A 22,482-nucleotide genomic window follows, 5' to 3' on the forward strand; every position below is an offset into this window, starting at 1 on the left:
TGATTCGAACAAAAAATAACAAACAAAGAAATAAATTTCTGGTACGGTATAGCTTACGGAAAAGTTCAACGAATGTGGGGCAGTTTATTTATTTTCATTAAGTTTTTTATTTCGCAACGCAACCATGGGCATGCGATATAACGCACGGACGTTGGCGGAACGAACGCGCGGCTGTTATTGAGAAAAGCGATAATATATTTTCTGAAAAACGTGACACTAATGGGCCTCGCTTCGCGTTTCTCTATTCAGCGACAACGAATAACGATATATACACATGTGCCTTCGAATTTTGCCGTTATTAATTTCTCCGTTCTTTATTTTGTGTTTGTTTTCTTCTTTTTTTTTCTCTCTCTTTTCACAAACGGAACTCCATTTATGTCATTTATAACCATAACTGTGTTGTACATACATACATACATACATACATACATACATACATACATACATATATATCTATGGTTAAGGTGTAGGTACACACGAGAATGGGACGAAAGTACGGATGTGCCGATATTATTTATGAATAACAGCTGCGAATTGCTTCAGATTGGAATAACGCGAATATTAGTATAACTGTAATCACTTTACGGGAGTCAAAAAATTTTCGGAAATTTCATCAGTCCGAAAAAGTAGAGAATTTCTCTATCCACGGACCACGAACAATTTTTCATTTTTTATCGATATTTTTTTTCTTCGTCTAATTTTCTTACTACAAAGTCCAGAAATATTCACCGAAAATTTTAAAACGTTAAAAACTGATCGCGTTCTACTATAGTAAACATAGATAGCGTGTTTTTGCAACGTTTCGTTAAATATCAGAAATGTCTAAAACTGAAATCCTCGTGTTCTTGTACAGGTGAAAAAATTCCCGTTCATTACCCGAAATAACAACGCGTTAATCTGCAGTCTCTGAGCCAACCGTGCAGGTGAAATATTTTCCTTTGGAAATCCCACGAATAGTACGTGATCGTCCAGTTTTTTCTGTTTGGTTTTTCTTATTGGCACCATAGGTACGCAGAATATCCAGTAATGGCGACAAGTGACGTTTGTCACATTCGCGTGTAACTTCAAAACATTTAAATATTAATTTGCTCTTCTCACTTCCCAGTCTGTAATTTTCCTCACATCCTTCAGTTGGTTTTTCCAAACCGAAAAGTCTGCGCTCCTTTCACATAATATCTTACAGTAGAGTGACTGTTACAAATGAAAATTTCATCGCTTTTTCTCGTATAATTTTGAGCAAATTTACAAATGATCTATTATAATTTCACATAATAATGGGAAGGAGAGTTTATTTTTATTTTTTTTCTTGGAAATGAGTGATATCGGAGAGTTTGTAATCCATGAAAATAGCTTGAATCGAGCCTCTATTTCTGTTCCAGCCCCATCCCCAGGAAAATGTAGATTTCCCAGCTGGCTAAGCGGACACACAGCCGGGGGCCTGACTTGGCACACCTTGGACTTGACGCGATCTTACACCTTCCATCCGCGGAATGCCTCGCTTCATACAATGAGGTCAAACTCGTCGACGATCCGGTACGAAAACGGGGCTGCGGAGGGTCAAGAGGTTCCTGGAGGACAGGACGAGCAGGACTTCAAGATCCTCTGCAACGTTATCAAACAATCGAATCCTGGACAAACGATGGCGATGATCGTGGCGCACTTCACCGTCGGATGGTGAGGCTCGACGATTATTATTCAAACGAGAGGATGGAAAGATAGATTAAAATTGCAGAATTCACAGCATCAGGTCGATTAATCACGTTTTATAGGATTTCGAGCAAAGTGTGTTGAATATTTTTTTCCTAATTTATTCAACGTTTTCTCACCATGTAATGTGATAGCTGGTTCTTCAATTAACCATTATTTTATATATCTACTGTACCTGTAACTGGTGTAACTTGTTTACGTACATTGAATATATATCGGGCCTAAACGTGGAAGTCACCTCAGCGCCTGCAGATAGGCAACCGGAGTGGCAATTTGCTATCCCACGGACGAAATTGTAACCCCTGGTTGGTAAGTGCCGAGGTGGCTTGCTTCCACGTTTAGGCCCAGCATATATACATAGAACAAGGGTTGAAATTGATAAAAACAGCGTCATTCAGACGTAAGTTATAATTTTGTAGATATCACAAGGTTGTAGTTGACTATTATAGGTATTGCAATTTTCTTTGAAGTGCCAATAGTCAGGATATTAATGGTTCATTTTCAGATGAGTTTAGGTAGCGAAATATATAATGATGATGAGTTCGTAATGAATATTATTTATATTCCATGATCTCTTTACTGTTCAGCATTCGTTTTTTACTCCATCGTTCCTCTCCAAATCCGCCATTCCACTTATTCCGTGGTTCCATTCCTGTTTCAACATTCCTCTCCTGTTCCACCGTTCCCTTCTATCACCACCATTTCTCCCCTATTCCACCGTTCCCCTCCTGTTCCACTATTCTTCGTATTCCATTGTTCAATTCGTGTCTCATATTTCCTGTCTCCCTATTCCGTCATTCCTCATTAGCTCCACCATTTCTACCCTGTTATTATTTTACATTTTTATATGTAAATCTACTGTACGCATAATTAGTATGATTTCTTTACACAAGTTTAATAGGTCACCGTTCAATTTTAACATTTCAGCCGCAGCGGTTACATGTGCATGACTTTCTATAGAAGGGACGGTCACGTGGTAGAAGTGCAGACTGGAAACACGGTCGCCAGACCGGAAGAGGCCTGCAGCCCGCCTCACTACATCCCCCAGAACACCCCCTACATCACTCTTGTCAGTGAGTATATCGCATACTGTAATATATAATGCCACGCTGTATAATGTGACATTAATCCAAGAAAATGGCGTGCATGGAAGATAATTTTTTCGTTTCTATAGGAAAAATTCGTCGGATATAGGAATTTATATATAATTTTACTAATCGACTGGTTAAATTTTTCTCTTCTGTACACTCAGTGCGGATTTTATTGTACTTCAAAACATAAATTTTCTCCAATATTCAGAATATGAATGAATATCATCACGTATATTATTTTATTGAATAATTCGTGTGGATTTCATTCGACAAATATGACATTTTCCCGACACTTTTCGAATACATTAATCGGAATCGATTTTACCAAAACCGTAAATAATTGTACGCAACAAACACGAACGTATAATCAAACCCAGCTGTTGCGGGACCACCCTTACAATAAGTATCTACCTGCATTAAGAGCCTGATAGAACGTTGTTGATTTTGGGGATCTACAAAAAAAAAAAAAAAAATGCCTCACCGGGCCAGCTGAAATTTGCAAGCTCGACTAACGAGCTTTCCACATTGTAACTCCACTTGGCTATGCTTGAAAAGCCTTTGCTTTACAGTGAAAATTTCTGCTTCGACAGTTGAAATTCTTACTCTGGCTATATTAACACTAAAATTTGCTGGTCTAGCAAATTGTTTTTTTCCTTGCAACACTCCACTCACATACACACAGATTCCTGCAAAAACCAAACATTTAATAGACACGCTCCCGTTGTAAATTTCGTCCGGCAAGCGAGAACAATTTGTCACAATGCCACCGTCCAGGTTCTATTTCTTCTCCTCCATACTCTCTGGATGCAGGCATTACATGAAAGAGTATTATGGGTTAACAAACAATATAGCTATATACACACACACACACCTACCATCTATATATCTATATGTTTACATAGACGTGAAATGAACTCCTTCACTTCCGACGAAAGGGGTTGCAGGGGGTCGGGGGGGGGGGGGGGGTAAAAAGGGGGCGGAGGGTGGGTCGCGTGTTCCCTGACGGGGCGGCTGACAAAGCATCGATATACGAAAGTCCCGAAGCTAGAAAAGAACGGAGAGTAAGAAGTGAGAAAAACGGAAAGGAAGAAGGTGAGAGGTGGAGGGGAGTAAAAGAGGGCGCTGTGGCCCGCGGGACGAACGAACTGAGTTGTAATCCCAGGGGAGTTATTGGATTCGGTTTGATCCACCACGCGGCGGCGGCGGCGGCTATGGTCCGTCCGGTTCGACGCTTTACTTCACCGGAAGTTAGTTTCAGTTTCCGGCAATCGACCTACGCCTCGCGGTATATAAGTAAGCGGGGGCTGAGGGAGGGGAAGAAATAAAATAGAAAAAAAAAAGGAAGAAAAAGAAAAGAAGAAGAACGAAGGTATAAGAAAATAAAGTAAATAAAGAAGAAAAAGACTTAGAGACTTACTCCTGCGGCACAGCCGCCGCCCGCGCAACCCTGGACCATGGATCCCTTTTCCCAAACTTTTAATATCTTAACCGCCCCCACCTAAAGCGACGCGGCTGAACCCCGAGTTACTCTTTCGTGACAGCAGCTACTCCCTCGGTCGCTTCTATATATATATATATGTATACATATAGCTACAATACATACCTATAGTATATGCATCATGGTACCTGCCGTTCCCGTAATCCGTGGATTATTTCAACTTTTAAATAGGAATTTAATACCGTAAGCCCGTGATTGGCTGATCCGCAATTTTCTCATTTAGGTACCGTACCTTTTTTTTGGATTTTTTTTTCTTTCAATTTATCATTTTGCTTTATATTTCGATATACGACGTTGCGATAAATCGACGAGCATTTTTAATACCCTTGTACACTCATATTCATTAATGCCTCAACTAACCGGCTAACTTGTTTTCGGTCCGAAACAAAATGCGAGTCTCGATTCTATACGAATTATGTGACAATGACTGTACATATTTACTTATATAAAGGTTATTCTGAAATTGGGTGGAAAGGTTGTGTTCCCTTTTACAAGTAGCATACGTTGCGACGTCGTGAATTCGCTTCGCTGATTTTCGGAGGTACGATAATCATATAGTAATTAACATAAAAATCATCTCAGGCCGTAATTGAGGGACGAAATATTTGACGTCTTGACGTAACGGCAAAGAAAAAATCGGCATTACAATAACGTTTGTCCTTTTTTTACTACGTGAGATTCATCGAAGAATTAACGACTTATAATATGAATATAGCATAACCAGTATAATGAAAACGAGAGTTGTTTGTTGGAAAAGAACAAGCAGAACAGAGATGGATGGATGGGTGGATGGATGAGTGATAAAAACGAGTAGTAAGGAATAAGACTGAGAAAGAAAATCATTCGGAGAGAGAAAAAAAAAAATTAACGACGAAAAGCAGAGAATAGAACGAAGTAAATAAATAACGACCACATGCTTCGATGGTTCGCCGGCGACGCACTCACCCAGCTAAAGCATAAAACTACGTGACTTTTATGTCTATGTATCTGATATACATAATGTACTCGATGTATGTCTTATACGGCATACATGTATTTATATAATACACGTAAATTTCTCACAGCCACGTAGTTTTTTCCCAAATACATAGGTAACCATCTATGCGGTACATCTACCTATCTGTACGTTGTACGTATCTACATAGATATTTCTAACCGACTATCACAGTGACGCGGTTGGGATGCTCAAGTGACGTCATTCGATAGATCAAACAAGGCTGTGGTCTAGTTATTCGCTTGAATGGGTCTTCGCAGGGCATGAAACAACTTCTCGTCTACGTATATTCCTACACATAATGTTCTTTTTGCAAGCGTAAAAATGATATCAAAAAGCAAATCCCGCCAAGTATAATTTATTGTTAAATTATAACGTGTCAGTTACCGAATTCGCAGAATAATAGACATAGTAAAAATCGGTAACAACAGTTTTTTCTTCAACTATAATACGAATTGTAATATATTATAGAATGACCCTTGTACCTTGTGATACACATTTTGTTCGAGGATTATAAACTACACGCTAGATCATAAGGTATAACATTATTATCATTATTATTATACGCCCTAATACTTTACCCGTGTATATTATGTGAGCAAACTTTAGCGAGTCAATGAATTTTCTCAAAAAGACACAGGGGGTAAATTTATACCTATAATACATATAATATAGCTAGACAATAGATGTTGTATTACGTATACACGAGAGCGCTTTATAACTGTGCAGAACAGGATATAAAACGTAGTGTAATATGACTGTGTTTGAATGAACTTTCGACAGGCCGAGGTGTATGGGTGCAGCCTACTCCATTGTTTCGTATAATCAATTAAGGTGAATTGGCTTGAAAATTTTCTGCGAGAGGTCCGATGCGAATTTATCGTACTTTGCGGAATTATACGCGAGCTTCGTGAATGTGTGCGTACGTATTATGTAATACTTATGTGTACGTGTCGTAAGTCTGAACTTGAACCGAGACGTGGGAATAACGGCGTACAATGTACAGGTATGTTGGTATGGGAGGATATAGGAACCCGAGTTCGCGTAATAAACGAACTCGTAAATTTAACCCACGGTTGGTGGTGTCTCCTGGGACCTTTCTCTCACTCTCTCTCTCTCTCTCTCTCTCTCTCTCTCTCTCTCTCTCTCTCTCTCTCTCTCTCTCTCTCTCTCTCTCTCTCTCTCTCTCTCTCTCTCTCTCTCTCTCTCGAAGAAATTAGAAACAAATATAATCCTGTCGTGGGTACAAAAGAACGGAGGAGAACAAAGCAAAGCAAAGCTATACGAAACAAGCAAGCAACTTCTCGCAATAATACCGAATATATGTCCGTATGTGTATACGTATATATATATAACACATGCCCATTCAAATCAGGGGTACAATCTGGTTAAGGATGTGCATAAATCGAATATTATACATCTACATAGAACGAGGTTCAAGATTGATAAAAAAAAACAGCGTCATTCAAACGTGGAAATTAGTTTTAATTTTGCAGGTATTCCACACTTGAACTGGACTATTATAAGTATTGCAATTTTCTTTTAAGTGCTTAAAGTAGAGAATATTATCGTTTCATTTTTAGAGGAGTTTAGGTAGGGGAATCAAATGACAGAGTCGGTAATAAATATTATTTATATTCCGTGATTTCTTCGCTGTTCCATATTCGTACTCTATTCCATCGTTCCTCTCCAGATCCACCGTTCCTCACACTCCATCGTTCCATTCCTCTTTTATATTCGTACCCTGTTCCATCGTTTCTCTCCAGGTCCACCGTTCCTCATATTCCATCGTTCCACTCCTGTTCCACCGTTTCTACCGACCCGGGCGATCTTGAATTTCACCAATTTTCAATATATAATAACGATTTGATAACTGTCCTCGGTCTTCTCGTCAAAATGCCCGATTTTCCAGCGAAGCTAGAGTACATTATATTGGTTCAGGAGCTTTCGAATCTCGTCTAATCGTTGAAACATTTCTAGCTGTTGGAGAAGACTGTACAATCCTGTGTTCGATACAACCTTAAACAGACGGGTTTTCGCGCTGTGTTCGTTCTCCGGTAGGTATACTAGCTGCACGAGACTAGCAGAGAGACTACGGATGGTAGTTGCAGGGAAAGCTAAAAGCGCGCTACGGAGAACATCATGGTTATGAGGAAGGTAGACTCTATTGTGCTATTGCGTTTCAATCTACAGTAGCTATCCGTTGTTATTAAGGTAAAGGCACCGAGTGCGCAAACACATCGAAGCGAACACTGTTCCAACAATGAAATCGCGGGTGTCCTCTGCGTGTGTTACGATCACGTGGTACAGAAGCTGCGACTACGGTAGAACCTGGAGACCAAAGTTGTTCGGAAAGCCGGTCTCGAGAGCCATAAAGCGAGAAACCTAGCGGAGGGGGTGAAACTTGTACAGAGACATCGATTATTCTCCAAGAAACGCGGCGCATCAACGAAAATTAGTAATCCAGCTCCGATCGCTTCCCCTTCCCCTCACCCTCCCCCCACCCCTCTCTCGCCCCTCGGGCGGATTGATCAACCCCGTTTTCCATCCCTCGGGCAACCCGCCCCCGTATTCTGCCGCGTTTTACCCATGGTTCACCGCCCAAAGACTCCGACGCTCCGGTCTTATGCAAATCGATGGTAGTGCGGTATTATCCTAGTTTATCGGCTGCTCACACATACCATTTCCACGGTTTATGTATACATTGTATATAGATAGGTATGTATTATATAGATACCTTGGTATTATACGCTCTGTTGTGCGGCACTTCGCAGCCGGTTTCTATATCTATCAACCCTGCAGCGCGAATCCCATCTTTGACAAAAAGCCAAACTCACGCGTCTCGTTTTCGGGACCGTAATCGAGACTCTTGGATAATTTATTGTCGTGCGAAATTCGGTCCTCGTTCGATTTGATATTTCCGCAATTGTTGTCAATGACGGATCTCTTGCGTTGCATTTTAATGATGGACAAAAAAATCTTCGTTAATTCGTATGCAATTTTCTGGTTTTATAAATCTTCCAAACGATCGGTGAATTTATAATATTATTCAACGAATACGGGTAATAAATTGTACACGAACACTACGGATTTAATATTACAAGTCGCAAAAAAGGACCGAAAGTTAAAAGTTTCCGTTTCTTCGTAACGATGAATACACGGCTCTTGAGGTATAATTTCTGATCATCGCGGCATCTTATTATACGTTCGAATAATTCTGATGTATGAATGTTCAAGTGCGACATGCCCGAGGTTGTAATAAGATACGAACTTAATATGGTTCGAGCTTACTTATCTCAGGGGTAGTTTGGCGTCTGATTTATCGGACTGGATCCCGGAAGTGTCGTTACGGGGAGGAAGTTAAGAGGATGCGAAATCGTGTCCCATAATTAAACCGTCCAACAAACTGGCGACAATTTGTTTTCTGCCCGATGAATACTTGTTTAAATTCAGGTTAGAGAGAATTTTTCGTTTCGATCGAAGATCGGAAAAAATCGGGACTCGAGATTTGTTTTCCCATTGCTATTTAGCGAGAAACGGTATTGAATTTACGGCAATTAAATTTCGACGTACACCGGAAAAGGTGAAGAAAATTTCGATAACCTTTGAATCTGAACTGCGGCGAGTCTCTCAATGTATAATAAAGACCGTCTATCTATATATTAATAAAGATGGGGAAAAAGTTTGAAGCGGTCAACAATTTTGTTTGCCTCGCACACGAAGCGGGCAAAAAGTCTATATAGGTATAAAGGTAGCAGACCGCGGTGCAGGAGGCGTCGAGGCTAGACTCATTTTTCATAAGTTTGAAAAACAGCACCGGTGTCGGGCGTAAATTTGAATTTCTGAAAAGGTTTGAGCGGTTCGAGCGCCGCGCTTTTCCGGAAGCGCAGAGGCGCGGGGAGGAAGAGGAAGTGGAAAAGAGAAAATAAGAGAAGAGACTGCTCGAGGGGCATATGGCGCGGAATTTAGCGTCGTTTTATTGGCTGCTCCGGGACGCCTTTAAGCTATCGCCGCTGAGTCCTTTGCACCGAATTTGCTTCCTGTACCTCCTTCCCGCAGGACGATTACGCGTGCCGAGCATCAAAGTACCTGCACGACTTTAAAGTCTCGGTGGTATCGGAGAAAAATTATATTCCGCCTCGTAGCAAACCGTTGTTTAAAAGATTTTTCATACCCCTGCACATCCGCGATTCTCTCTCAACGAATATCAAATTACACATATACGTTTCTACGTCGGTGCAAATTATACGATTTTCTTCTACAGGTTCGAGAACAACGGAATCTATTTACGAGCATTGAAACAAACGAAAGTTTGAAAGATGTTTTACTTTGGGAGAAAAGCAACATTTGCATTAATTACAATGCGAGAAGAGCAAAAGTTGGCCAAATTTTAACTTCGGATAAACAATATTTTCCGAATAATTTATGCAAACCTTGCAATCTACATTGGTGATTAATGCAAATCACAGATTTTCCACCGTATTACGTCATGCAGGATGTTTCAACGTCGCATAATTGAGGAAGCAATCGATCCTTAGAAATGAAAATTCGACGACCAAAGAATTCCTCTGACGAGTTTGAGAAAGCAAAATTCAAGCCTGTTAATTTCGATACACTCATCGCGATGTCGAAATCCTTGCACGGATCATTCGCTGCTCGAACGTTGTATTTACGCAGCTTTATCGTGAACTTTGAATTCATCAAAGCTTTCTTCCCTGTTTTTCTCCAAGCTCCGGAAGGGCTCGAATCCTCCGAAAAATATGCGCGAATCGAAACGTCCCTTAATCAGATTTCGGAGAAGACGGACTTGGCCTACGCCTAAGCAACGTACAATCCGCGGGCGAGACTTTCGATCGGATCGATTAATGCGGTAATTGAGGAGACTGAGGAGGAAGGACCAGGAGGTAGGCAACCGAAGTGCGGAATCGTGTAGCTTTGCCGTGTATTCGGCGGGCGAACCCCTTCGGCACCGGTCGCCGGGACTTGATTACGATCCGGAAGTGGTGGAAAATTGAAATTCCATGGGCGAAGGGGCTGCTTCGGAAGTTGGGAAATAACGTCGGGAGTCCGGCGGTGCGGAATCGGGTTCGCAGATCGCGTTGCGGGGCGGGTTTCACCGAAAACCAGTCTTCCTCGGGGAAAAACCGCGGGGCGATTTTCGCGAAATGGCAACGCCGCCGATGAAAGGTACAGCAGCGGAGCAGAGGGACGAGGGCCATGGCGTCCCGTTATGGAAACGGGAAAGCTGGATGAAAGGGTTGGCGGAAGGGGGTAAGTGACAAGTTGAGGGATTGCGACTGCAGCGTTCTGCGCTCTTTTGTCGTCGATCTTTCCACCGAAGATCGAGCTTCAAATTTATCCAAACTTCGAATCTCTGATCGATATCCGCGGAATCGAAGGACCGATGGATCGATCATTCGGTCAACGAAGTGACGAATCTAACGGTCGCAAACTGGATCATGGATCGGAGAAACAGTTGAACAATCATCTCGGATATTCTTTGAAGTAACTTGTACAGAAACCGATCAAGTTCGTTTAAATCGTTGGAAATATCGAATTCCAGATCACCGAGTGATTTCTACTTATTTACAATTACTTCCTAGCGTTATCTCGATTTTATTCTTTGGAATAACCCGTATAAATACCGATCAAGATCGTTGAAATCATTGGAAACAACGAATTCCATATTACCAAGTGATTTCCATTTTATTGGATTATCGAATCACTAGTACCCGGAATTGTGATTCCCTTAAGATCATGGGTTGAAAAACGAATCGACACGGCGAGTATCGAAGAGGCGATTTAAACATTAACACAGGGTTTTTTGGACGATACATGGCAATCCGCTTTTTCTCAAATCTCACGCTGATTTTGCGACCCAAACGTCGAAACCTGAAGCCCCTGGACCCTTCGAGGCGCCAGTGAGTCCGAACAGCCCTTATCGTTTATAGTCTCTCACCGACATTAGAAAAGAACAGACGATCGGTCCTTCCTCGTTCATTTGAAATAAAAGTCAAAGAAAAGATTGAATTCACTGCGTTTAAATATCATCCATCATTCCATTCCCATTAAAATTTACTTCCAAACGACTTCCTGGCGTTACATGCGATGTCCTGTAGCTACACCCTATTCCGAGGTCACTGAAAATCGCCTAGAGATGTCGGAAGCCATATGGAATCTACTCCCAAGTCTGTATTAAAAAATTGGTATCATTCTTTCAAGTTCCGAGGGAATTGTCGGAAATGCTCGTGGTCGAAGAGCGGGCCTGGTAAAAAATCCTCCGCGGTTTTATCCCTGCCAATTTTCACCCACGAACCGGGTACTTTTGCATGCATGTTACCATCGTGCACTGCGCCGCTGAATTATTATGCCGTGGCCGACTTCGGTTCTCCGCCGAGAACCGTACGGATTAAAAAATCCACCTCGCGAAAGCTCCCGCGGCTACGTAAATAGAGGACTCACTCCGGTAGGCTAGCCGCCCTGAAACCTCCCCCGGCGGCCAGCTTTTAAAGGAGATGTTATTTCAACGCCACCCGCCGTCGAGCCATTAACCGGTAAACCGGTAACCGTTAAGCCGACGCGGTTTCACAATATTGTACGTGTGTATGCACGCGCGTAACGTACATACGCCATGATTTCATGGTTTCTCGAAAATTCATCCGTCAGGGGCCGAAAACCCGAATCTACGTTACACGGTTTAATTGCTAAAAAGAGAATAAAAAAATTACAAAACCCGAAAAAAACGTGAAGCCGCGCTTGATTTTTATTTCGCACGGTATTGTATTATCGAGGGATTTTAACTGTTTTTAAACTTCCGTTCGTATTTTTTTTTTTTTTTTTTCTCTCTTCAACCACAGTCGAATAATTGTAAATTTACATTCGACTTCTTCGACCCGCGTCATATATTATATCCAGATTTTTTTTTTAAACTCTCGTGAGGGAATTAACGGTGAGAGGGTTTTTATTCGTGTTTATTTTCACCAATCACGTGATTTCACGCGTTATTTCAAACACATCGTTGTGTGAAATATTCTTCTGAAAATTGACTCACGATATTTACGGAAACTGATTGACAGTATACTCCGGGAATTCAACAGCAAAAAAAATGCTCTCTCAATTTTATCTTATCAATTGCGTCAAAATTGGGTCAAAAAACGTGAAATTAATATCTCGCCGAAGACTCCGTCCGAAATTCCATCGATATTTTCCACAGCAGCTGTAAATCACGTCAATTCTTCAATAATTACGTATAAGATCGGACGAAAATTCAGAGCTTTCGAGTAAAATAAAATAAAAAAAAAAATAAATTTACCGGATGCTTCAATCAAATTTCCAATACATTTAATACTCGTGTAGTTCTTAATTTAGTCGGTTAAAAATCAAATTTTTTCTGCAAGACAGTTTAATAAAGATAAATGCATGCGAAATCATGCAATACACAATTCTCTAGGTATTCTGGTACAAGGCTCCGTAATAATCGAATTAACGAATACGTGCGGATTTGAAATTGTCTGGAGAAAAATTTTCGCACGAATAATTTTCACCCTCGTTAGTCTACACAGTGTCGCGAGCTTCGAAAGCATGCAGCATATACTAAAATTTGGACGAACAATCAGTCGATTTAACGGGAGTTACACGCGGGACTGCGCGAAAAGTATTTTGCCCTCTCCCTCCCTCCCTCTCTCTCCCTCTCTCCTCCGTCTCTCTCGCGCGCCCTCGTATATTGATTATATAACCGGCCGAATATACTAACACGGCTAAAAACATTCACCGCCAACCCCCAGCTGATATGCTGATCTTAGAACCGCAACCCCTATAAATGTCGTCTATCCTTGCTCGCTACACCCCATGCTGTCTGTAAAATCCGTTGTCGTATCAGCTATACCGTATACAATCACTGCGGTAAGGGAAAAGATGAAAGAAGGAAGAGAGGGAAGAAGTTTATTGTTTGTTTTTTTTTTTTTTTTATCACATTTCGAAATCGAGCTTTTTTTTTTGTTCATTTTATAAAATTTTACCCGAAACGGGGGGGTGGGGAGGTAAATTTCGTCAAATTTTCCGGCTCTCCGGCTTATCCATTTCGTTTTCTTCGTCTTTAACTTTCTCCTTTCTTGGACCTATATTTCTTGTTTCTTCTCCGCGTTGACGAGGAAGATGGGAGGATAATTTCTCTTCGTATAGGTCAGTGAGGTCGCGAGATAACGGAGCATGGATGGGGTTGGGTAAGGCGGACGGGGAACGAAAAGGAAATGTATCGAGGGTAGAAATGGGGTGACTTTGTCGGACGTCTTTCCCTCGGCATCCAGCGACCATTGTCTGGCGGCCCTGTTACCGCCTTGACAAGGAAAAGATTAATACCAGAAGGTGATGCCTGGATCTTCGTTCCCGCGACTCGAGCTGCAGGCGTGAATCGAGCCTGAAACATAATTTTTGCCGTCGTCGCGGTTATTTCACTTTCACTACACATCATTCTTCGCGCGTTGTAACACATATTGGACCTTTTCAGATTAGACATCTCTTTTATTTATTAGGTGTTATTTTTTTTTCTTTTTTTTTTTTCTGAAACAGGTGTTAACGTCGATTTCTTCCGAGCTAACAAAAATCTCTCGAACTATATTTTGTGTACAAGATTTTTAATTCAGATGCTGTGTCGTTCCAATGACTCCTGCATTTTTGAGAAAAATAAATAGTGTTAAAAAATTACATTCATCCCAGTTTCTTCGAGAAACTTTCAAAATTATCGTGTTATACGGGAGTTTTTTTTTTTTTTTTTTTTTTCATAAAAAATTTTCAATATATAATAGCACCCTAGGTACATAATATATCAGACTATTTCAAATTCGGAAAAAATGTGTATAATTTTTTTACTCTGTTGTCAGAACATGGTCTGAATATGCCATATATATATATATATATATATATATATATATATATATATATATATATATATATAATTCGGGGGGTGAAACGACCGATATCGATTATCCGGCTGCAGGGCGATTCAATTTTCGAGAACAAACACTTTTATCCGTGAAGGTTCGAAGAACTCTTCCTCCGCCACGAGTGCGTGGGAGAAGAAAAGAGAGTGAGAAAAGGAGGGGGAGAGAGAGAGAGAGAGATGTGGAATAGGAAAACTGACGGATGAATGGATGCCCGGAGGACAGATGGACCGAGGGTGCAAGTTTTCGGCTGAGGTAAAGAAGATATTGCGCTAAGGGGTACGTCACTCAGGATTTTCTATCGCCTCAACCCACCCCAGAAACGAGACAGACGTTACGCGCCCTCTATAATAATCATTTCCCCAAACCTTTACCCGTCCGCCTCTGATGTGTCAATCAACATTTTTAACCACGCACGCGAATCTGAGAGAAAGAGAGATGAATAAAAAAATAAAAAAAATCACATACATTTCCCGACGCGACGAAACGCTTATCTCTTTACACCCCCTTTGAGCGTCATTTTCTTCCGTGGAATTTCACCGTATTTTTAGTCGCCGTTTAGAAGGCTCGCTTTGACGGGACGAAGGGTAAGAAAAATTGAATAAATTACGTAGGGGTGCGATTCTCAATTATTTATTTATTTATTTGTTTGTTTGTTTTTCTCCGCGCCTTCGTCATCCGATCATTTTACACGATCTTTATAATCTCTAGACTTTTCAGTTTACGATTATATCCAATCCGCTGCTGTCCCGAACATTAAGCTCGTTGTTTAATTTCCGCAGTTATTTTGAAATTATTTGATGAATTGAATACAGCAGCGACAAGACGATCGAGCTGTTTGATTCCGGCGTTGATTTTATAATAACGGATGCGAACAAAATCGCCTGATATTTATTTTTTTCAACCTAGCTGCGACTATATATATATGTATACATATATTAGGATGGTCATTATTTAGGGTATTGACAAATTTTTGCCCACTGAAACCTTTTTTGTATTTAACTTAGTAATTTGAGAAAATTTGTAAAATAAATTCACAGACTGTCAATTATACAGCTTAGAACATACACTTGAAGAAAAAATCTGAAAACGAATTAGATGAATTGTATGTATGTAATACCTGTTATAAGAGTAAAACTACTCGAAACTCGATTTACTGATAGAAAATATCACAGTCTTCTAATTTCTACCGAATTTCAGCTGCAGCTGTATTATTCGTTTCTCTATTCATCGATCCTTATTACCTGACGTAATAATTATAATAACAAATGAAAACAGCGAACGAGTCGAACTCAGTTCGCGTACCGATTCAGCAGTTTGTACCCAGTTGAAATATCACTCGCTGCATGTTTCAAAATCGATGAAAATTCCCCTCCAATTTTTCCCAGTTTCGTACAGTCTCGTACAGAGTGCAGGACGGGTTGAACATATGCAGCGCACCTCGATCAAACAGTTTTTTTTCCATAACACATACGAGAAATGATGACAATTCCTCGATATTGAATTCCGTTCGTCCGCAAAGAGCGCGTTAATTTCAGTCTATCATATATTGTTTGAATTACAGACAACTTTTTACTCACTTTGTAGTTTTTCTTCTCTTTATTTTCCCCTATTTTCCTATTATTAATTCGCGAGCACGTATACCAATACCAGGAAATGCATTTTAAACTGAATTTCGGTATATTTCCAGTGAGAACTTCGATAACCGTATGTACACCAAAATCATACGCAAATACTAACCGCGTTTAGCGGGGGAAAAAAATATCGCAACGATACGTTGAATATTTATAAATTGTTGCAGGAAAGAAACAACAAAAAACGAGGGACAACATTCTCGCGAAAATTTAACCGGGTGCAGACATTTTTCTTGTTTCATTTTACTTGTTTTTTTATCGTAATTTTGACGCGATGATTTTGCAAAAAGAGGACAGATTACTGTTTAACACATAAAAGTTTCGTGATTCCAAGAAAAAATTTTCAAGTTTCTAACAAATAATTCGGAACGATATCCGCTGCGTATTGCGGAGAAGTAAAGACAAGAAGAGAAAAGAAAAGAAAAGCAGGGAGCTCGGGGTAGGTAAAGAAAGAAACGAAGAGAAAGAGGGTAAAATCGGGCACGGATATTCCGTGTATGAACGTCGTCGGTCCGTAACGCTGCTGCGTCTCTCCTTGCGCATATAACGCAAGCACCGCGCGGTGGTAAAATGGGATAAAGAGTAGTTTCATCCGTTTACGGTCAGCCCTCCAGACGGGGAAAAGAGCCCGCAGAGAGTTTCGGCGCGGAGTAGTAGTAAAAGGAGGCAGGCACGGGTAAGCCGCAGAGACTTCGCGTGGAGGAGTCAACATCCAGGGAAATGGGGGGGCCCCGCAGGAACAGGTGACCCGTGTCGGGTTCAAAGACGCGCCACTGCGAATCCTAAGCGACGTGCATTCGACCCCGGCAAAGGATCGGAGGAAACCCAACCGCCCCCCCCCCCCCCCACCCCCACCCCTCATGCCCAATCTACCGTAGAAACGTGGCTTTCCTTTGACGTACTACCAGTTATTTTCCATGCTCCAATCCTCGCCGCTGCACCCCTTTTCTGGCTTACCTTTTCCCTGAATGGGAGATGAAGAGGACGGCAAGGGGGAGGGAGGAGGGGGGGGGGCGGGGAAAAGAACAGCGGAAGTGGAAGAAGGAGAAGGAGGAAGTCGTCTTTCCTTTTACCCAGTTACGCTCTCTTCTCTACGATTTTCGATCGTACTTTGATATATATATGTAAGGTATATACATATATATATATGTCTACATTCTACGTTATACACGGTGGGAAAAATATTTCTTTAACCGTTTGTAGAACGAATTACTGATATTCGTTTATTTTATACATTATGTAGATAAATACGAAATAATTTTGTTCCGTATTTGTGGTAATTGATAAAGAAACTTTAATCGACTCTGAGGAAATTTTCGTTACTTTCTATTAGAACGGTTGATTTAATGATTTCATTGCAGTGAAAAAATTGATCGGTCAGAGAACGATATTATTCATTAATTTTATTATGATATAGCTAAACGTTCCGGATTTATTGAATTATTATGTTTTAAAACTGTGAAAATGTCTTTGCTCGAAATGTGAAGAGAAGCTTATAAAACGTCCATGCTTTGGTTCGTACGATCTCTTAAAAAATCGTTAAAGTACCAAATGCGTTGGATTTCACTCTACGATGGCACGTTTTATTCAGAAAACTATATTTTGGGCGTAGATTTATGTAGAATGAAATTATGTTATAAAATCAATAAAACTCCTTAGATCGATGAAGAAAAATTATTTATTTCATTATAGAAGTAATGATATATTTTCGCATGAAATATAACATTCACTGCCAATTGTTTCGCAGAATCGAAGAATCAATCGAATAATGATTCTTCTCTTTTCTAATGCAATTATTCGCGTTTTTGTGCCAGGTCTTAGAGTTTACGAGAAATCCGTCCTCCCGTGAAGGAGTTTTAAAAAAAGACGACTTCAAAGATTGGCTCTGTCGCCGCCATTTTGCAACGAAATGATGATAAAATTTTTTTTTCATACTTCAATACGTGTTAAATGGACCCTCTGAAAAGAAATTCTATTCCATTTTCCATAGTTCGAAAATAAATCGACAAAGTTGGGCCATTTTTTCGGCCGTTAGAGTGGTTGTTACCCTTCAACTTCTCCATCTGAAAGAAACGAGTTACTTTTTTCACGATCTTAATAAGGATTTTTTTTTTCCCAACTGCTCATTTAGCTTTCTTTCCTATTTTCTCTCTACCGATTCTTTTAATTTCCACTTTCTCCTCTTCCTCCTCCACCTTCATCCTCTCTTTCTCTTTTCATAGTCGCGTCTATTACGATGCTGCGAAATAGCGCGAGGGGTGGAAAATCGAGTAAAAAAGGTGGCGACGGGAGACGGCCGGCAGGGGGGGGGTGGGGGGTGGAGGTCCGGCCTTTAATCAGAAATCGCGTAATGAAGCGAAAAAATCAAGTTGCCCTTTATCGGAAGATCGAAGGGCGAGGTACAGAGAAGAGGGGCTGCCGCTGTACAAAAGCTCCGAACGTATTCGAGACGTACGTACATAAATACATACATACATACATGCATCACGTGGCTAAAGCGAGCGTAATTAACCATAAAAATAACGAGATTTTTGCGGTCTCGGATCTGACTCGACTGTTCGAATTCCCGGGCGCGGGACGCAATCGATGGGCGCACGTATATGTATAAACTACCCTCTGAGCAACTCGTTGAGGAGGGTGAATACGCGCCACCATGCGAGTGGTTGTGAATGGCAGAAAATAGCGGGCAGGTAGAGCGATCGAGGGGTGAAAGGGAGGGGCGAAAGTCGCTGGCTCTCCGCTCGACTGCCTCGTCAGATTTGTCTCATTAGAGTCGGCATAGTGTTCTTAGGGCTGGTTTAAGCTCTCGTTATCGAAGCTTTGTTCCCCGTTCTCCTATTTCCCTTATTTTTCCTCCACATTATCCACGATTTTCCTGGCTATTCACTAGCGACACCGAAAATGTAACAATTGCCCATAATTGTACATAGCCTGGGTGTTTTACTCAAAAATCGCCGCTCAACGCCAGCGGATAGGCAACAAAAGTGACATCCTAAATATGCAGGTTGCCGATCTTCTGGCGTTGAGTGCCGATTTTTATGAAAAGCTCCAGGCACGCACCCTAATTTATATTTTTCTATCCCCCTTTCCGTTTTTTCTCTTTCCTTTGACCAATTGTCGGTGCTCGTTTTATCCTTTAATTCTCTCTCCCTCTCTGTCTCTCTCATCTTCAAATTTTATCTTAAAACGTGGTGTGTTTTTTTTTTTTTTTTTTTGCCACAAACTCATCGCCCATTCGACGGATTGATTTTATCCCGTTTGGAATACCTCGCGTTTCTCCCCTTCCCTCGCTCAGCATCGCAACAGGCCAGCAACCGCAGTTCTTTGTAACCTTATCATGTCTGAGTTCTTCGATCTTGAGTCAGCTTGCTGTTCCCTCGGCAAAACCCTCGCAATCAGTCTAATACCGGTACCCCAAAGCAGTTTGAAACGCCCCCTCGGCTTCACTTGACGAGCTACTTATGCAAGCAACCGAAGTAAAGACCTTTATCGGTAATTATTACCAGTCGTGGGGGGAATCCATTTCCTTAATGCACACAGCGGCTACATTTTCCCTTTGCGTTTATTATTATCATTATTATTATTATAACGTTGTAACGAAATTGACGCCGTATAAAGAAATTTCGTATATAGATGTATATACGGAAGTAGAAGAAAAAACTTCGCACCTCTGGCGAACAGTTCGAATGTCAGATGTTTATTTAACAATTGCGCTGAAGATTGTTTGAAGTTTTTCTCTTCATAAAGTGTTTATATTAAATGCATCCAACCGAAAATATAGCGAGTTGTTTCGTGTAAATGTTCCTAAGTTATATCCGACTGCATTTATGCAATTTAGTATACATTTTACCGATTGACATTTGTCACATTATTTACGATCGACTGAATTCTCACTCTTTCTAGTAGACGTCAAATATTGAACTATAAAAACAAATGTCGATCAGTAATGTGTATCGTGAATTGCATGCATGCAGGCGGATTTTGTTGAAATGTATGGTGCATTGCATAATTGTAGGCGGGTTTAATTTATTTATCAGTGAAAGTTGTCAGTATCTAAAAATTCAAGTCGTTGAAACCTTTGTAAATAAAAATTTGAAAGAAATAGCGGTTATTCATTTGATTCCAAATCATTTACCGAAAAATTATCAAAAAAATTGGAGAGTGGATGAAACGTGACGCGTAAACTAGGAAACAATGTACCACAAGAAAGTAAATAAAAAATATGGTCCAAGATTTGTAAAGTCTTTGTCTTCTTCCAGCGAGTTCACCGGAGCCACGGCAGTGTCCGTACCTCGGTAAGTTCACGGTGACGGGAATGAATCGAAACCAGAGAAACACGCGGGAGAATCGGCGAATCCACGAAGTTCACAGGGACAAGGAGAAGGTGCGCCACGCCCAGGAGAAGACGTTCGAGGTGGAGGCGAGGCGGGCGAACAACGATTACCTCGTTCACGAACGGCGAGGCAGGAAAACGCGGTCCAACAGGAGGGTGGGCCGCTCGCCTCGGGCCCCGCGAGGCGCCGAGGGGCCCGAGGACCTCCTCGAGGGCGCCGAGGACTTTACGAGACGGCAGCGCCGGTTTTGGGGCCCACGAAGTGAGGAGGGGGCCGGCGACGGGAAGCCGGACCTTGTTCAGTCCCACGTCGACTACTTCGGGGACTACGACACCGCCTCGCGACCGACGAAGCGCAGCACCCCCTTCGACCTCGCCGACGTAATCAGGCCCCGGCGGGCCTTACGGACTGACGCCGAGCGTGACTCTTCGGACAGGAGGGAGAAACGCGAGGAGGAAGAGTCGGGGTGCGTTTCGGAAGTCACAACCCTCACCGTTGGATGCTCAACCGCTGACAGGATGGAGTTCCAGGGTGATTGCGTTGACGACGATACCGTCACTGGTGAGTTTTCCCGCTCTTTTTCAAATTATTCTTACCAGTGCTCAGTGGGTAAGTGGGCCTGAAGTGAAACCGCGTTAGCGATCCGGTAGCTTCTTTATCGACGGGAGTTGTTTAACACGCAATCCTGTGAAACACGCAAAACCCCATCAGGGTAACCGTCTTTAACACCTCTTTATGAAGTCAACGATTAAGACGAAAGAATAGATGTTGCGGTAATCGCCCCGATAATGAAATTTTCAGTTTTTAGTGGTGCTGTATCCTTCGAAGTCTAGAGAATCGTTTAAAAAATATTTATTCATCGGAAATTTTTGATTCTACGAAAGATTCATTTTTTCAAGAAAACGGAATAGTTATTTCTGTTACAAGTGCGAAAATTAGGCGATTTCCAACGGTTACAAAGTTGGTGATACGAGTCGTTGGACATACGCTATTTCATCCGACACCTGTGAAAGCAAGTTTGAATTGAGAAACAAACGAATGTAATATAATAATATAAAAGAAGTATATGAAGGGCAATCAAGAGGACCAGAGACACAGACCCGGCTTCGTGAAACTTAACCTAAACGCGCTCACTTCAGATTAAACTCAGCTCATTGACGTCACTGACGGTGCGCAGAGTCCGTGCGTAAAATCAAGTGATCGGAAAGTGCGCATGCGCAAGAAATCCCTAGTCCGTAAAATTGCAAATATCAATGAAACGCACGCGCCAACGGCGTTTTGCCTTTTTATTTGTTTCAACAAAATCCTGATCAATTTATCGAAAAGCTCTAGAATCAATTGTTTCATGCGATTACGAACAGTCTCAACTCTCTTCTGGTCGTATTCTTTGAGACCTTGATCTGCCAATAAGTACTCAGAAGGAGGTTTCTAGAAATTCCGTTCGAGACGAAAAGTAGGAAAAATTCTTTGACTCGGTCCAAAATTCGGCCAAAAATTGGGAATTACAAGTCCCATGTGGGCCATGAGAGTCAGGGCGATAAACACGACTACCAACGATGGTGTAAATTGTTGAACAGCTTATTCCTGCCACGGGCGTTGGTTCGACACGGAGGGCACGCAATTCGTAATTGCGACTCCTCTGGCAACCAGGAGGACGGCATGGTCCAACGACAACAACAGACCGCAGCCATTCCGCAACAGCAGAAGACTCTGTTTCATGTACCGTGAAAGTGGCGGTGTGGTCAGTTTGACCGCCAGTCCGGTCGCTTGTCAACGAGGAGTACCGCCGCCGCCTCCGATGTTGGCCTTCAACGCGACGAGCATAGGTGAGCATCGTCCCTGTTTTCGTTAATATTTAACCCAATTAATTCAAACCTCCGATTATCGATGAAATCGATTATTTTTTCTGACAATCCGTTTTTGCATTTGACTCCCATGAATGACGCAACAGAATATCAATTTATGGGATTAAAGTATTAAATTATTATCATTGGCTTGCTTACTAAGTACCTATTTGATGTAATTAATGAAAGGTAAATGAGTATTTTTACCTGAAATTGAAATATATTTTTAATGAAACTATGAATTATGGAACAACTTTACCTGTATTGAGACTACATACTGAATTGTACGAAATTTGGATTTCGAATGCACCATTAAGAAAAAAAAAAAAATACGGATTAATTATTCTTAGCTTAACGGCTATCGCTACTACGTAGATGAACTGTTTTTGACCATCTTAAGACCCTCTTTCCAGAAAGAGTGCGAAAAGAAAGATTGAGAGT

The 22,482-nt window shown here is 41.4% G+C and overlaps 1 protein-coding gene across 5 annotated transcripts in view; it reads left to right on the plus strand.

Moving 5' to 3' along the window:
• Nucleotides 1-22,482, plus strand: part of LOC124302758 (uncharacterized) — a 170,006-nt gene that overhangs the window by 145,529 nt on the left and 1,995 nt on the right. For all 5 annotated transcript variants that reach the window (XM_046759267.1, XM_046759268.1, XM_046759270.1 and 2 more), the window contains 4 exons: nucleotides 1,380-1,674; nucleotides 2,635-2,780; nucleotides 20,123-20,758; nucleotides 21,775-22,023. In XM_046759267.1, coding sequence (XP_046615223.1) covers nucleotides 1,380-1,674; nucleotides 2,635-2,780; nucleotides 20,123-20,758; nucleotides 21,775-22,023 — 1,326 coding nt within the window. The remainder of the gene's footprint in view (nucleotides 1-1,379; nucleotides 1,675-2,634; nucleotides 2,781-20,122; nucleotides 20,759-21,774; nucleotides 22,024-22,482) is intronic.

The sequence above is a fragment of the Neodiprion virginianus genome, chromosome 4 (assembly GCF_021901495.1).
Source record: "Neodiprion virginianus isolate iyNeoVirg1 chromosome 4, iyNeoVirg1.1, whole genome shotgun sequence".
NCBI classification, from domain to species: Eukaryota; Metazoa; Arthropoda; class Insecta; order Hymenoptera; family Diprionidae; genus Neodiprion; species Neodiprion virginianus.